The 16827-nt window shown below is 49.7% G+C and overlaps 1 protein-coding gene across 1 annotated transcript in view; it reads left to right on the forward strand.

Annotated features, from left to right (window-relative positions):
• LOC144168481 (putative chitinase 10) overlaps positions 1–16827 on the forward strand; it is a 114810-nt gene that overhangs the window by 79781 nt on the left and 18202 nt on the right. Inside the window, exons 13-15 of the mRNA XM_077697454.1 lie at positions 459–582; positions 5262–5447; positions 6040–6165. Coding sequence (XP_077553580.1) covers positions 459–582; positions 5262–5447; positions 6040–6165 — 436 coding nt within the window. The remainder of the gene's footprint in view (positions 1–458; positions 583–5261; positions 5448–6039; positions 6166–16827) is intronic.

The raw sequence follows: 16827 nt of genomic DNA on the forward strand, positions 1-16827 counted from the left end.
CGTAGCGCACGTACCGAAACGGATTCTAAATGGAATTCCTCTCAAAGGGTTTTTGCGGCGCTTCCAGTCTAGCACTCCCATTTCTGTCTTTCATGTCCGAACTCTCGGGTAGTTGAGAATGCGCGCCCTGGCGCGGCGCTGGGTTGGCGATCAAGAAGAAAATAATCGGCAGCTGGGACATGGAAAAAAGAAAACTTAAGTTCTTGTTTTGTCCGTGTCCCAGCTGCGCTGTCTTTGCTTCTTGATCATGTGTAACCAATACTGCCCACGACTTGAGGTTGGTGGACTAGCCCTGTTTCTTCTCTTCTGGCTTCCCTCACGGATATGAAACCGCGTAGTCCAAGGTGGCAAGGTGGACTTGTGGCAGGTGAAATGCACATGGTCTGTAGTGCAGTCGGTACGTCGTCTCTACAGCCTTGTTAAGCCGCGTTTAATCACGCACATTGTTGCCTTTACAGGTGCTTAGATTATATCACTGTCATGGCGTACGACTTCTTCGGGCCCTGGTACAACTACACCGGACATTGCTCGCCACTCGGAGCTCGCGCGAATGGCAGCGAAGAAGAGAAATCATCAAACGTGGCAAGTGTGCTTTACAAGCAAGGTTTAACATCCCCCTTCCCCTGTTTTAAGACACTGTATGTAAAATTATTTGAATGAGCTGCCGACATAAATGATCTTTTTTGTTTCATTTGGGAAAATGTTTTATTGCGTAGCATTCTTTGCCGAGTATTAACACAGCGAGGTCCGTGTAACGCCCTGCATTTCCACAGTAATGTACATTTCGCGGAAGTTTTACCTTTAATAGTTAAAATAGCGTTAATGGAGATAATTGGCCGAACACCATTTTGTAAAACCAAAAATAAAATAAAAAAAATGCGACAATGGCGAACCGCGTAACGCTTTTCACTTACACAAAAATGCAGATTTCGCAAGAGTAACACCTGTAATCGTTACAATAGCGGAAATCGAGATAATTGGTCGGACGAAAGTTAGAAAAAACAAAAAAGTTGCTGTGAATAACTCGCACTCAAGACAAGCGGCATAAGAATGCTACGCATTAGTAGACAATTCTCGGAATTTCTGCAGATTTGTTTTAAAGAAATAACGCGAAAAATTGCGACCGATCCTGCTTAATATCACTGTGGTGTCACCACGCAAATTTGGTTCGTGGTCTTTATAACTAGGCATACATTTTTATTTGTAAAGAGGCCCTAATATAGGAGGCCCCTAAATGAGGTCACAAAGCTGTCCTACCCGCCGCGGTGGCTCAGTCGCTAAGGCGTTGCGCTGCTGAGCACGAGTACGCGGGTTCGTTTCCCGGCCGCGGCGGGCGCTTTTCTGATGGAGGCGGAAAGCAAAAGCGCCCGTGTGTACGAGATTTCGGCGCACGTTAAAGATCCCCAGGTGGTCAAAATTAATCCGGAGCCCTCCACTACGGCGCGCCTTTATCTCGCTGTTTGTTTATATCGAGCATTTTCGTTGCTGCACAATGAACGTTGTGTCATGTATGACGCAGTCACTCAGAAAAAGGCATTTTTAAAGACGTATGAGTGAGTTCTAAACATTGTTTAGTTACCTTGTCGCATTACAGCCGAGTCTGCGGAGGCGAGTTTTCTTGTTGGATGTATGTGAATTTTTAAATGCTTTATCCTCGCATCATCATCGCCACCGATCTGCAGACGTAAGATATGACGACACAGACGCAAGCCTTAAGCTACGCTCCGTTTACTTAACGACACATCACTGACATTCCCTCCATGTAGCTAGCAACAGCTGCTGGTTTACTTTGGACAATATGGACATTCTGAGAATTTTTTTTTTTTTTTACCAGGTGCTAATCATGACTCGCCGTTCGACCTCTGTGGCTTTAGGTAAAGCCTCTTGGTCCAATTGTGTAGGACTGGGTTTGAGCCCAGAAATTAGGTCGGGATGATAGCGGTGCTTTTTTATGTAAAAGTGTACAAAATAATTGTACACACAACTTATTTTGTAAATAACAGTCGTACAGAATGTTTTATGTTCCTTTAAAGGCAGCGGTCCTCTTACCACCTCGTTTAATCGATACTTTGCACCTTGTCCGAAGTACCGGTTGTGTACTGTTGGGATATGGAACGTGGAAATCCCGCAGGGGTTAATTTAGCGGATTTAAGGCATTGTGACGAAACGGCTTTTGTGTGTGTGCGTTGACGCTCACTCTTAGCCAAAATGGACTAACGGGGTACCGGAAATTCGTAATTAGTACTTCGGAGTCTGAATGTGTTGCCACTACCATTAGTGCTTTTTTGAACTAACGGGAAGGATACAAACTGTTAGTCCCTCTACGCTTCGTCCTTTCACGGTTCAACTGTTGGTGTACCATGAAGACTAACTGTTGTTCCCTTGCAGATCAACTGTTAGTCTCCCCTTCTAGTCCATTGGAGACCAACTGTTGTTCCTCTCAGGATCAATCGTTTATGTTTCCCATTACTCCCTGTAGACCAATTGATGCTTTCTAAAGTAAACGTTCATCCTTGCAAACGCTCCCCTCTGGATTAACCGTTCATACTAAGAGACGATGTGTTGGTCCAGGCAAATGAGCAATGGGGAGTAACTCCTGTTCCCTTAGACCGCGGCTATTCAGAAAACAAAAGTAAACATAACAAACTAGGAACAATATTTCTTGGCCACCTAAAATAATCACGACAAGTAAGATGTTACTTTCAATCTTTTATTGCAGCACTGTGTAAGCAACATACACAACACAAGTAAACCGTACTCCACTCTGAATGTCGGAGAGTCTTTAATTCGAAGGCCTGTTGGGCACACCTTGCAAAGGCAATGCGCCCAGTATTGGGCTATTTCGGGTTCCCAGAGCGGCCACATTGCTGCTGTCCTCAGCGAAAGCGTGCTGCACTTGCACAAGGTACTTGTCCATTGAGAGGACACAACTGACCTGTATGTCGCTGTCGGCAAGGGACGCATATTCTCAGCCTCCTGTAAAAAAGAAATAGGGTATCAAAACAAGCGTTGTAAAGGCTTTCAAATACATTTTAGGCAACAAGAGACTTCATGGCACAAAGAGGACAAAAAAAAAAACAGGTGTAATGCGAAGATAGCACTTCAACACAGGTTTTAAAATGTAGGGAGATGATAGACGTAAAAGAGAAGCTGCCCTATGTGATCTACCTCGCTTAGTACTGTTCTCAGCTTAGAAAAGGAAGCATTACAATATTGCGCGCTTTTAAACTCAGGCTCCCTTGCTGTTTAACAAGTCTGGAAACGAAGTAATTCGTGTTAGGACGCAAAAATAGGAAAAACACAGTTTCCAGCAGCCGTAACAAGCATCCGTAAAGAATACCCCAAAAATTAAAAACGATCGAAGCAAAATTAACGCTTTAAGTAGTGCAGCCAAACGTGGCCTGTGAAGTGCACTGACTACAAGATTACTGATTGATTATGACCCTGGCCAAGGTCGTAAACATGCGAACGAATCTTCTACAGTCAGGCATTTTTGTTTTTTCGACCTCAGCAGGAAAGCTACCACTCAAACCAGCAATATAACGTGCTCATGCTCTCGAAACAACGCATTGAACCAGTGTAGAAGGTGTACACAAAACAGTGGCGCTATAAAGATTGCGCATGCAAGTTCGCTATCATGCTAAGTGGCACAAAAAATGCCTCTTTCCTCTCTTTTACGATATATGTAAGGAAACAGACGCTTTCTGTCAGCAGCGGCTATAAAAGGAATTGGTATGACTGCAATCAAAGATAAAAAAACAAGAATTATTATTTAAATAATTCAATCAAAGCTGCTTTCAGGCGAGCTGGGCGCGGGTGTGTTGAAAAAGCTCACAACTGATTATTTGCGGTGATGTCGCGGAATGCGTTTTTATTTCCAAAATATAACAAGCGCCAAATTTTCTCGATGTTTAACCAATTTTAGATATCCGCATTTTTTATTGGGTACATGTTCTCTGTTATGATGATAAAGCAAGTTTTCCAATATTCGGCCTCAAAGTAGCGTTAGCGCAGCGCGCGCTACACAGCGTCTAACGTCCAGGCAAATGATCAATTGGGAGAAACTGCTGTTCCCTTAGACCGACTATTCAGAAAGGAAAAGTAAACATCAGAAACTAGGAACAATATTTCTTGGCCAATCACGACAAATAAGATGTTACTTTCAATCTTTTATTGCAGCACTGTGTAAGCAACATGCCCAAAAATTCAAAATGATAGAAGCAAAATTAACGCTTTAAGTAGTGCAGCCAAACGTGGCCTGTGAAGTGCACTGACGACAAGATTACTGATCAATTATGACCCTGGCCGAGGTCGTAAACATGCGAACGAATCTTCTACAGTCAGGCATTTTTGTTTTTTCGACCTCAGCAGGAAAGCTACCACTCAAACCAGCAATATAACGTCATAAGTAATCGCGTCTAACACTGTGAGAGAATGCTTTTGCATCTGTGCTTGACTCTGCTTCGAACCTGTGGGCGTTTGTTTTGGAAGTTGCACTGGGGACTCTCAACAGGTTCTGTTTTCGATCAGCCGAGGCAGTGCGCCTTCGGGCACCGCGGAGAACGTTTGTCTGCCCCTTCGAGGTATCACGCCGGTGTGCTACTCCCCGTCTCATCGCTTCTGCGTACTTGCCATGCATTAAACAAGTGAAGTTTGGGTTTGGATCTTCATCGTCAGAACGGCGGCAACTCTCGTGCAGGCCGCTCGTCAACCACGCTACCTCGACATGACGGACGGCCTACTCTAACGCCTTCGTCCATGTAACGGCATGTTTAATTTCTTCAACCTGCGCATGGAGAAACAAAGCCGACACTAACCACGCCATTTCGTGAAAACAATAAATTTCATGGCGGGGAAAGCGGGAAACCATGTTGCAAACCCGTGTGACGCCATGACGGTTGTCACGGCGGTCGCGAACGGTGCATGGCTTGTCATACCTTTTACACGGCCTTCTGACTCTCATTACAGATAAGCTATGGCTCTCCGCTAAATAGTCAAATATTCGAGTGCACGGGGTTAAACGGGGTTGTGCAGCTGCAAATGGGAGCTCAACAAATTCCACTCAGTGCCTCCTAAAAGGCACTAAGATGGCGAGGATTTGGAGATAATAACATTTTTAGGGATTGTTTCTCCGCATTGTTTGGCGTTGTCACGTACAAAAAGCGTTTTGGAATGGATAGGACAGGAAACCGTGCAAAACAATGGCTGCAATATTTATTTTCCTTTCTTAGCTAGCGATCATACGATCTTTTGTCATGCAGGAGAGCGCCATTAAGAGGTGGCTCGGATACGGAGCGGACCCCGCCAAGGTCGTGCTGGGCATGCCCCTGTACGGCCGCTCATTCACGCTGGCCAACCCGGACAACTCCGGCTTTTTGGCGCCCACCACGGGGCCCGGTCCTGCAGGGCCGGCGACCAAGGAGCCTGGCTACATCGGTTATAACGAGGTGGGTATAGCGACGGCTGATAAATATAGCCCTGTCAGTGGGGAGAGAGAATATTCCAGATGGACGAGCATTTGAAATTCAGAAGTTTGTATCGGTCATTGCAGCAAGGAAAGCAAAATAACGGTTGCATGGCAGTTGTAACCAGCACACAACCCGGTTGGATAAAATTTTAAACCGCCCGCATATACCACCAAATGCGCCGATCAGCAGCCGATCGCGCAGGCCAGATGCTTTGGAAACGCGGAGGGCGCTTAGTCGCGCTTTTTGTGGGATGAACTTAAGCCGACCATATTAGAAGTAATCTACCTCTCTGCAAATGCGCATAGATGACCACAATTTCATAACTAAAAAAATTCTATTCGAAAACTTTTCGCTACCATAGCACTGTGGAAGTGCAAATCGAAAGATACGCGTCCACACAACCAACACCACCTCCCAAGGAATTTATTTGCAATAACGAAACAGAGCTGAATATTCGATAAAACTGCGATAACCGAGAAGCCTGAACGTAAAGGAGGGAATGTGACAAAGTATAATAAAAATGAGAATGTGCCGAATGGTGCCTCAGAAAACTTGCTCCCGCATTTTGCAGATTTGTAGTTTGCTGAATACATCTTCAATGTGGAAGATAACGCGAGACCCTCGCGTGGTTGCACCGGTGGCTGTGAGAGGGAGTGTATGGATCGGCTACGACGACGCTGAAAGCTTGACAGCAAAGGTAAGAAAAACGGGTGACTTCATTTACTGCGAAATTTTCGACCTCTGCGGATTTCGGGGGTCCCTCCACGCACATATGTGAACTGGGAGAGCCCAACTTCAAGAGGTAAGCTCGCGTTGAAGCAAAGCCAACCCCGTGATCTGATATTTAACATAGGTATCCTGTGCGTGCGCTTGTAACGGAAATCGCTCTGTTTGATACTTGACCTCCTGGAGTTACTCAGATGAAGGACCACGTGGAGGCCACCACAAAGCCGCTACAAGGTCGTGTTACGACGTTGCCATCCCACCTCTAGGAACCAGTTGTTACATACGGGAAGGCGTACCCGAACCGGGCTCCGTCCCCTCCGTCATGCGTGTGGTAGCGTGGTGGTGAGCGGTAGGCAAAGATTGCTGCCTTGGAGATGCTGACAAGAAGCCGCAGGCAAACTTAACTGGTTTACTACTAGGGGAGAGATGAGCCGAAGCATTACAGGAACAATACCCTTCCGGGAGAGTTTACAGTGCAAGACTCGAGCTAAGCGACGGCATGGATTCGCTGCTCCAAAAACGAAAACATTTTAAGCTCGGAAGCAACCCGTACGTATTATGCCCGATGCGGTAACGATTCAAACAGTTCTCCCAACGTTACTAGAATTCTCCTAGTGTTTTTTGCACACGGCCCGAACATAGACACACACAACGCTCTTTCCGAATTCGTGAGCGGCCAGCAGCAGCGGCGGTCGTTGAGCCTGAGAGACGGGGGAGAGGAGAGAGAGAGAGAATAAACTTTATTTAATGAGAGGAGTCAAGCGGGCGGTTTCCTCAGTTCAGGACCCCGTTGGAGCGTCCAGCCGCCTCAGCCCGGTGGATCAGCCGAAGCTGCTCTTCGAGGCTAGAGCTGGCCAGCACTTCCTCCCACTGCTCAATCGAGGGATTAGATATCGGGGAAAGTGAGGGGTTACGCTGGCACTCCCACACCATGTGATACAGGGTGCAGGGCGCGTTGCAGAATTGGCACTGTGAGTAGTATATTGTTGGCCAGAATAAGTGGAGTTTGGTCGGGTGGGGGAACGTGCTGGTTTGGAGGAGACACCAGGAGCGCTCCTCTGCCTTGCTGAGGGAGGGGTGGCCAGCGGGTAGCATAAGCCTGGTGAGCCTGTAGAATTGGGTCACCTCCTGGTATGAAGTTACGGGGATCGCTGTCTTTAGCCAACTTTCTCGCGGCGCTCGGCTGGTTAGACCTCGAGCAGTCTCATGAGCAAAGACATTATAGCAGAGGGAAGCGTGAGCTGGTGTCCAGACAATCGACACCCTTTTCTTCGGAGGGTTCTGGCCGAGGATCTTCATGGCGACGCACGAGATGCGGCCTTGGAGGTAGCTCCTACACGCTGACTGTGAATCCGTGATTATCACTTCCGCTGGGGTCTGCGTTATTGCCAGCGCAATAGCTATCTCTTCGGCCTGTAGCGTGGAGACTTTGTTGAGAGTGAGACTCGTGGTGTGGCTATCCTTCTTCGTCACAGTCGCTACCATGGCTCCTCGTTTTGCATAATCTGCGGCGTCCGTATAATAAACCATATCGTTTGAGCCGTAGTTTTTCTCCAGGGCTCTAACTCGCGCCTCTATCCGACCCTCGTGGAACTGCGGGTGCATGTTTCTGGGCAACGGGGCCACTCTGATGTTTCGGCGTAGTTCGCGAGGCATGTCTACTGTGGTTTCAAGAGGGCGATCAGGGATGTTTATGCCCAGTCTTAGCAGAAGGGCCCTGCCTGCATCCGTCCCTGCTAGCCGGTAGCGCTGACTAAGCAGGTGGCCCTCAATCAGCTCGTCCACAGTATTGTGCACCCCAAGCTTGAGGAGACGATCCGTGGAGGTGTAGGGAGGCAGACCCAGGGCTTGTTTATACGCCTTTCGCAAGAGCGTATCTAACTTGTTCTTCTCTGCCTTGTTTAGTAGTGCATAGGGCGTCACATAGATTCTCGACACGACGAACGCTTGGACGAGGCGAAACGTATCCGCCTCCTTCATGCCTCTTCGCTTGGTCGTGATCCGACGGAGCATGTGGGCAATCTGACAAGTCGTGTGTTCCAATTTCCTTATCATCGTGGTGTTTGCGCAATCTGCTTGAATTATCATACCTAGAATCATCACTTGCGGAGACGGGGTGAGGGTATCACCGTCCAGCGTGATCTCCATCGAAGGGACATCTGTTTGCCTACCGCCCTTTCTGCGCACTAGAAGCAGCTCAGATTTTTCTGGGGCGCACAAGAGTCCACAGTTCTTAGCATACTCGTTCACGGTATCAGCCGCCATTTGGAGACGGTCATGCATCTCCCCGACCGAGCCCATACCGGTCCACACCGTGATATCGTTGGCGTAAAGACCGTGGTGTAAGCCCGGAATCGACGCCAGTTGTTTAGGCAGGCCGATGTGGGCAATGTTGAATAGGAGGAAGGACAGGACCGCTCCTTGTGGCGTGCCGCGTCCGCCGGTGCGAGTCGGTTGTGTCTGAATGTCTCCAATCTTGAGGGTGGCTTACCGCCCGGAGAGAAAGTCTCTGACGTAGCTGTATGTGCGACTGCCACACCCGAGCTCGTTCAGATTAGTGAGTATGGCTTCATGGTTGACGTTGTCAAAGGCCCCTTTTAGATGCGACTGCATCTCATTCACTCGCCTTGTCCCTCCATACGGCGTCGTTGTCCGTCCACACCCCTCCCCCATTCTCCTCGCCGTGCGAGCTGCGCTCTCCGCCGCTCACCCCCTCTCCTCTCTGATAGCGAACACTCTCTCGCGAGGGGCATTGGAGTGGATTCGATTGGCTTGGCTTGGCTTGGGTTGGATTGGATTGGATTAAAGTGGATTGTGTTGCGTCATAGCCGCGCCACGTTGCGTCATAGCCGCGGCAGGGGGTTCACGGCACGTTTCACGCGATGGGAGAATCAACCTAATAGAAACAACAACGGAACCCCCTATGCGTCGCATCTACACAGGGGTTCCCGCGAGGGGAGGTGGGAGTAATTTTAAACCTAGAGCCAGGATGGCCTTAGGCGTGTGGGTGTTGGCCCGTTCTATGATGTCCTCCTTCAGTTGCAGCAACACATCTTGCGTCGACAGGTGCTGTCGGAACCCGTACATGGTCGGTGGGAGCTGCTTTCTGCCTTCGAGGAAGTTCTGCAGGTGGTTGTGCACGACGTGTTCGAGCAGCTTCCCGATACACGACGTGAGGGATATTGGCCGTAGGTGTTCGATGCCGAGATGTTTGTTTGGTTTAGGTATTAGGCGCACCTCAGCGGATTTCCATTCAAGTGGGATGGCTCCTCTCTCCCAGCACTGATTGTAGTAGCCTCTGAGGGATGCTATAGAGGGTTCGTCGAGGTTGGCCAATGCTTTGTTTGTGATTTGGTCCTGACCTGGCGCGGTATTTCGGCGGATCTTCTGAAGCGCAGCTTTCACCTCAGCCGTGGTAATGGGTGCATCCAATTGCGGGTTTGGATCTCCCTTGTAGTCAGGGGCCACATAAGGTGGGTGCATGGGCAGGTATTTCTGCTGCAGTTTTCTGAGAAGATTCTCTTGGGATCCCTCAAACTTGTGAATAATGGTGTTAATTTTCTTGCAGGCTGCGCTTTTGTAATTTGTCGGATCAATGAGGTATCTGAGCAGTATCCATGTTTTGGATGCGCTTAGGGTACCGCGGAGCCCGTCGCAGAGCTGGAGCCAGTTCTGACTGCAGAGCTCCGCTGCGTATTTTGCGGCCTGTTCTGAGGGTTTGGCTATTCTCTTCTTGAGTTTTCTGTTGTGGCGCTGACGCTTCCACCTCCTGATGAGGCTGCGGCGAGCCTCCCACAGGTGTAACAGCTTGGGATCGACACTTGGAGTCTGAACAGTGGCCTTGACTTCTTGTGTTGCCGACTTAATATCTGTTAGTATCGAGGAAGCCTAGTCACAAATGTTGTTGATTTCTGAGGCGGATTGGATCTCTCGCTGCTCTCGGAACTTAGCCCAGTCCATGATGCGGGCTACGCCAGTATGTGCTCTGTACTCCTCCCCAACGATAGTGGTAGCTATAATTGCGTGGTCGCTACCTAGGTATTCCCCGGTGTTTTCCCACGTGGCTTGAGAGACGTTTCGCCCAAACGTGAGATCCGGGCACGTGTCTCCGGAAACACTATTTCTCATTCTGGTAGGTGCAGTCCAGTCGGTGAGGAGCTTGAGCTCGTGCTCTTCAGAGGAAGCCATTATAGTTCGTTTCCTCGCTAATTTGAGTAGTGGTATCCCCATACGGGGTGGGCCGCATTGAAATCATCCATCACTAGCATCAGCATCACCCATCACAGGCATCAGCCACCTGTACTGCTTGCTGTATCAGACTCCTTAATTCCGACTGCTTCCTCTTAGGCCTGCAGTACACGTTAAGGATGAAAACGCTCTTTCCTTTCCCAGGTTTCCGAGGTATCAGCTCTGTGAGGGTCCCTTCTGTTCTGGGTAGCTGTAGCGTGTGTTGCACTGCCGTTACTCTCTTGCTGATGAGCGTGGTAGTGCCCCCGCATTCCGGGTCACCGTGTGTGATGTAGCCAGGTAGTCGTGCACAGGAGTTTACTTCCTGTAGCGCGAGTACATCCGGTTTGTTCGTGCACGAATCAATATATTGTGAGAGTGACCCAAGTTTCCATTTGATGCTTCTTGCGTTCCATTGCCACACTATTAGATTTTTCTCTTGCTTCCCTCCGCGGCTAGCCATGGTTAGCTCGGTTGGGGTCTGCCTGGTCGCGTATTTCCTAACGCTTCGCTGCACAGAGCACCCACGTGACATGTCTGTTCGTGCGATGGAGAACGGTAATTCAACGTGGTTATTGGCTGCGCCCCAAGCCTAAAGCGACCTAAAACATACCAAATCACCAATATTAACAAAAATGACGCGTAGATTTCAGTTTAGAAAAAAATGAAATGTAGAAACAAAATAGGCAATGAAAAAAAAAAAAAAAACAAGAGATAGACGTGCTGGGGCTCGAACCCAAGCCGTCAGCGCCAATACTCAGCGCTTTACGTCAAGACTACAGAGCCAGAACGGCGGGATCGTTTTAGCAGGGGCTCAAAACATTAGCGCGCGCAGTGACATCACACATGTCACGTGGGTGCTGTGCACCGCGAAGCGTTTGGAAACACGCTGCCTGGTCGTGGTTATCTAGCGAGGACGGCCGAAGGTATGGCTTGTCCCTACGTGGTGTTGTGCCAGCTGCCGCATTTTGGCTTTCGAGTGCATCTAGTCTACCTAACATAAGGGTGACAGACTGTTGGAGTTGAGCTATGCCAGCCGTCATGTTTTGCGCCATTGCATTTAGCTGTTCCGTCGGGTGTAGCCCGAAACAACCCATTCCCGTTTGAACCCGTCCCGCTTGAACCCATTCCCGAAACGCCCTTCCCGTTTGGGCCGTCCCGTTTGCGCCCGTTCCCAAAACGCCCTTCCCGTTAGACCGCTTTCTGTTTCAACCCGTTCCCAAAACACCCTTCCCGTTTCAACCCGTTCCCAAAACGCCCGCCTCAAATAGTTAAGACAAGTTTCTGAGCTCGCAGTGCGCTTTTAGACCTCTAAAATTGTGCAGGACTAGGTAGTGTAGGTTACTGAGTAATGATTACAACATAGTTTACTCGTTTATTGCCCAAATATTTAGCGCTGGGCAAATTCTATTGTATTTTGACTCTAACTCTACTCGGTAGATGGCGCCACCGATACGTTTTCTTTTTAAAGCTCTACAGAATATGGCTACAGTATTTTCAAAACTACAATTATTGTGAACGCTTCACCCGAAAAGTGAAATATTCAAGCTACTTTAAACGAAAGCAAATACATATGAGCAACAAAATTATGCGTGATTTGCTTTGAGACTATGAGACTAATTCATCAGATGTCGCTACTTGCGCCACCCCGACCGGAATACGCACCGCAAACGGTGTGCTAAAACGTGTCCTACCGTTTTCAGCGGCCTGCGGAAACTCCGGCTCCCGGTAACACGGTAAACGGTAACGCAAACACGGTAACGATATGCTAAAACTCTCTATGCTTTTGCTTTTTCCACGTACTGTGTGGCCGCCTGAGTATTATCCGTAAAAAGTACACACAAGAGAATACAGCTTGGGGTGTTCTTAACGCCTGGATTGAAAATGTGTGCGAACTATTTTCTCCAAGCAAAAATTTAAGCCTTAGACTTCAATGGCCATTCTTTTACAGACATTTGCATATAAAGTGACCGTTAGCCACACATTAAAATGGATCGTACCACTGGCTTAGCCCATAACAGTTACCACTTTCATGAAATACGTTTTTTTCTGTAGTTAGCTAGATCTGGTAATTATAGTATTTCGCGAGATCTTTTTCCTGCGTAGAAATAAAACAGTAGCCCTGTACTACCCCTTATAAATTAATAGTTGCATTTCTTAAAACACCCATTTTCGGCAAGAGCTACGGACGCTACAAACTGGCACTGCGACCACGGAAAGGTTCTATTTTGTTAATTCTCGTCCTTTCTTTTTTTGTGTGTGTTGCATTTAAGTGCACGTGCATTCGTATATGCAACCGTAGGGACTGGAACCATCACGGCTGCCGCGACTACGCATGAGAGCAACACGTTCCAGACCGCTCGACTAACGCAGAAGCAGACGGAAGGGTATGGTTTCAGCTGATACGCTGTACCGGGTCGGAAGTAACGCAGCCACCTACGTGTTCTTTAATTGGCACCGCGTATCGTAAAACGGACCATTGCAAAAAGGTTACAGGTTAATAGGGCATCTGCATACTTTGTTCTTTTTTTACAGTGAAATACGGTTGAAGTAACTTCAATTTAATTTTCAGGTTACGGTTGACGCAAGTAATTTTTGACTTTCGGGGGCGTCGGGCATAACTCAAAACATCAGGAGTTAATCAGTCGGATTGATTTCAAAAACCGCACGCCTCGGCCCGAGTCACCCGAGTAGAAACTAGGTGCGTTATTACGGAAGGGGCTAAATGGGAAAATACGAAACGGGAAGGGCGTTTTGTACCGGGTTGAAGCGGCACGGAACAAACGAGAAGGTGCAAATGGGAACGGGTTCAAATGGGAACAGGCGAAATGGGAAAGGGCGAAAAGGGAAGGGCGTTTTGCGCCGGGTTGAAACGGGAGGGAACAAGCGGGAAGGATGAAATGGGAATGGGTTCAAACTGGAACCTCCCGTTCCGTTAGCTTGTCCTCTGCCTCCTTTGTCCGCATCTCTAGGGTCTCAGTACGCCTTGGGGAGTCAGTCTGCTCATTTTTATCGTTTATTTTACGCCGTTTCTCCGTTCCCCCGTTCGTTTGCGGAGGGTTTAGCTTAGCCTGCGAGGCAACCTGCGCGATTGTAGATCTCAGGATGGCCATTTCTTTCTTTAGGTCTTCGATCTGCGATTGTAGCTTGTTGCATTCCTCGCATAGGGGTTTAGGGGGTTGAGCAGTGGGAAGGAGAACTTGAGACCAGCTCACCTGTGGCGCCCCGGAAGATGGGGTCCTCACTTTGCCTCCGCCGCTGTTGGCATCCGCACCTAGTCCGGACCGGTAGCTGGGTTTGGAGCGGGACCTGGAACGAGCTCGGGTTCCGCATTTGGCTTCCGATTCGGAGCCATTAGGTCTCAGGTCGGTTCGCGATCTGGAGCGGGACCTGGATCGCCTCTCAGCTGCCCCCGTACATCTGTGTAGAGACGGCCAGCGGCTGCAGGAATTGGAGCGGGATGATCGTTTTCGTCTTGACCCGTCGTCCCACGAGATCAAGTGTTCAGCCGAGCGGTTCAATCTGTCCTTGGATGGTTCTCTTCTACCTGCAAGGACTGAGGCTTGGGCATGTTGGTTCATGACTTGAAGGAGGGGAACAGCGCAAATTTGACAGACACGAGAAGAAGGAGACGGTACGCACAGCGCTGACTTACAACAGTTTATTCTTTACTGCTCGGGCACATATATGCCACCACGGTCAAAAATACAAGGGAAAGCAAGACTAACACGATAGTGTCTCTTATCACCATTGCTCGTCACACATCACCACTCGCTCTGCGCCACAAAAACACGTGCTGCACTAACCTGGGGTCAAAAAATCTAATTCTTTTTGGGAGAGGGTCAGAGAGGGCATGCTTACACATTTATCTTTTAGGCGGGCGATTTCGGCAGCTTCAATTATTTCTCTGGTGGTTTTATGCTTATTTTTTGCTATGACCTTTGTTTCAGAAAAAATTGGGCTGCATCTGCTAACACTATAGAGTCCCTACAGTGTTTCGTCTCCTTCTTCTCGTGTCTGTCAAATTTGCGCTGTTCCCCTCCTTCAAATCTCTTCTGCCACTTGAGTGTTCTTTACTTTTCTCCCAAGCCTTGCGGCGGATTATGTACGGTTCCCGAAAACGTTTTGGGCATTCTCTACATGCCGTGATGTGCTTGTCATTGCAGAGATCGCATTTCGGGTCGCATGGGTGGTCCGGCGCTGGGTCTCTCACGCCGCACCTCTCACAGGCGCGGATTCCGACGTTCACGCAGACGTCCGCCCTGTGTCCCGTACAGTGGCAGTTGGTGCAGTATGGGATGGTCTTCTTATAGATGAAACATTTCGTCTCAACGCCCTTATAATAAATGTAGAAGGGTACCTTGTGACCTTGTATCGTAACGAGAACAGAGCCTGACATTTCCAGGCGGCGGCAGCTTAGGAATCCTGGGAGCCAAATGTCCTCCAGCACTTGCTCCATCGTGTAATGCGTCGGGATGCCATGCATAACTCCTTTGCACGAGTCGTAAGGTGAGAGTCCGTAGAGACTCACCGGGTGGACCCTTCCTTGGACGTTAAGCTGAGTAATTTGGCTTAGGGCTCTCGCTGCTTGTACGTGTGGCATGCTGACGGTGAGGATGTTCTGCGTCGCGTCAATGCGGACACGGATTTCAGCGTCCCTTCATGACAGGCGGGCCGCTTTGAGGATGCTCTCGGCCAGAAGTGCCGGACTGACCGAGCTGAGTCCGAGCCCGTTCTTTGATGGCATCACCAGCTTGTAGTCTTCCTCCTGCAGTGGCGGCGGCTTAGGTCTAGACTCTCCCCACCGCGGTTTCAAGGTTGACTTCTTTGGGATTGAGTCCAGCGGTTGCTCAGCAGCCGAAGTGTTCGCCTTGTTTCGTCGTCTCGCCGACTTGCTCATTACTTGCATCCACTTCTCCCACCTTTCATCGTAATTGGAATTCTCTCCTCCGCCGCAGCGGCCTTGCGTCTCCATCTCGTCGTCTAGGGTCCTGTCCTCGCCGGGGATGGAGCTTACAGCTTCTGCTGCCGCGCCCGTCGCCGCTCCGCGCTCCATACCTGTGGTAGGCGCCGACCACGGGGGTTAGCGTTAGCGCGGTGGCGTCCGCTTCGGATTTCCAAATCGTTGTTAAACGGCAAATACTGCACTCACGAACTTAAGAATTGGTTCTGCGTGATCCTTGCCGCTTCGCAAAAACCTTCTTCTTGTCTTCGCTGCCGAAAACTTGGAATTTCCGTCCACTTGGGAAGAAATCCGAGGAGCTCATATGAGACACGCCTGTGCTCTTGAAGCTTCTTCTTTCTCGGATGCGGCGTCCACGTCCTTCGGGACAAGTTGCTACACGATCTGTTTGCAGCCACCGAAGTTTGAGTCACCAACAGCGAGGCGCACACGCGCCGGCCGTTCTCCGGCAAGCTGCAACTCGTCCGAGGCAGCTTTCTTAAACCTCGGTGCACTCCGCAACTTGCACTACGCGCGGGCATGGTAGCGGCGCGCAGAATCGTAACAGTCGCTACCTGGATGTAGGCCTCTCAGCCCGAGAGCACATTAAGTAGCTGTCCGGGGGTGTTAAAAGGAAGACAGCCTTCACCCGGGTTGCCAGAACGGCGCCGGCTACCAGCTCTAAGCGTAGTATACAATTACAGTAACATATATATACCCGAGAAAGAGGAAGGGAGCACCGCTTTCTCGGTTGCCTAGTTGGTGTACGGCATCAGACACATCTCCTGAATGTCGTGGGATTGTGACCCACCAGGTGAGCATGTTTTCCTCCACTTCTTAGATTCAAACAATTTTAAAAATGAGTAACGAAAAATGCCTTCCGTTATATCCTGGAGTGTTGGCTTTCCTTTTCTCTCTCTCTCTCTGTGCGTGTGTGTGTGCGTGTGCGTGGGTGTGTGCGTGAGTGGATGTGTGGGCGTGTGCGCGTGCGTGTGCGTGTGTGCGTGCGCGCATGTGTGTGTGTGCGCGTGTATGCGTGGGTGTGTGCGTGAGTGGGTGTGTGCATGTGTGTGTGTGCGCGCGCATGCGCGTGCGCATGTGTGTGTGTGTGCGCGTGCGCGCATGTGTGTGTGCGTGTGTGTGTGTGGGTGTGTGCGTGAGTGGATGTGTGCGCGTGTGTGTGCGCGCGTGCGCGTGCGCGCATGTGTGTGTGTGAGCGTGTGTGCATGGGTGTGTGCGTGGGTGGGTGCGTGCGTGGGCGCGTGCGCATGTGTGTGCGTGGGTGTGTGCGTGAGTGGATGTGTGCGTGTGTGTGTGCGCGCGTGAGCGTGCGCGCATGTGTGTGTGTGTGAGCGTGTGTGCATGGGTTTTGCGAGAGTGGATGTGTGCGCGTGTGCGCGTGCGTGCGTGTGTGCGCATGCGCATGCGCGCATGTGTGTGTACGTGTGAGTGGGTGGGTGCGTG

This window comes from Haemaphysalis longicornis, unplaced genomic scaffold (assembly GCF_048455015.1).
Source record: "Haemaphysalis longicornis isolate Haplotype H1 unplaced genomic scaffold, Haemaphysalis longicornis Haplotype H1 scaffold_2, whole genome shotgun sequence".
NCBI lineage: Eukaryota > Metazoa > Arthropoda > Arachnida > Ixodida > Ixodidae > Haemaphysalis > Haemaphysalis longicornis.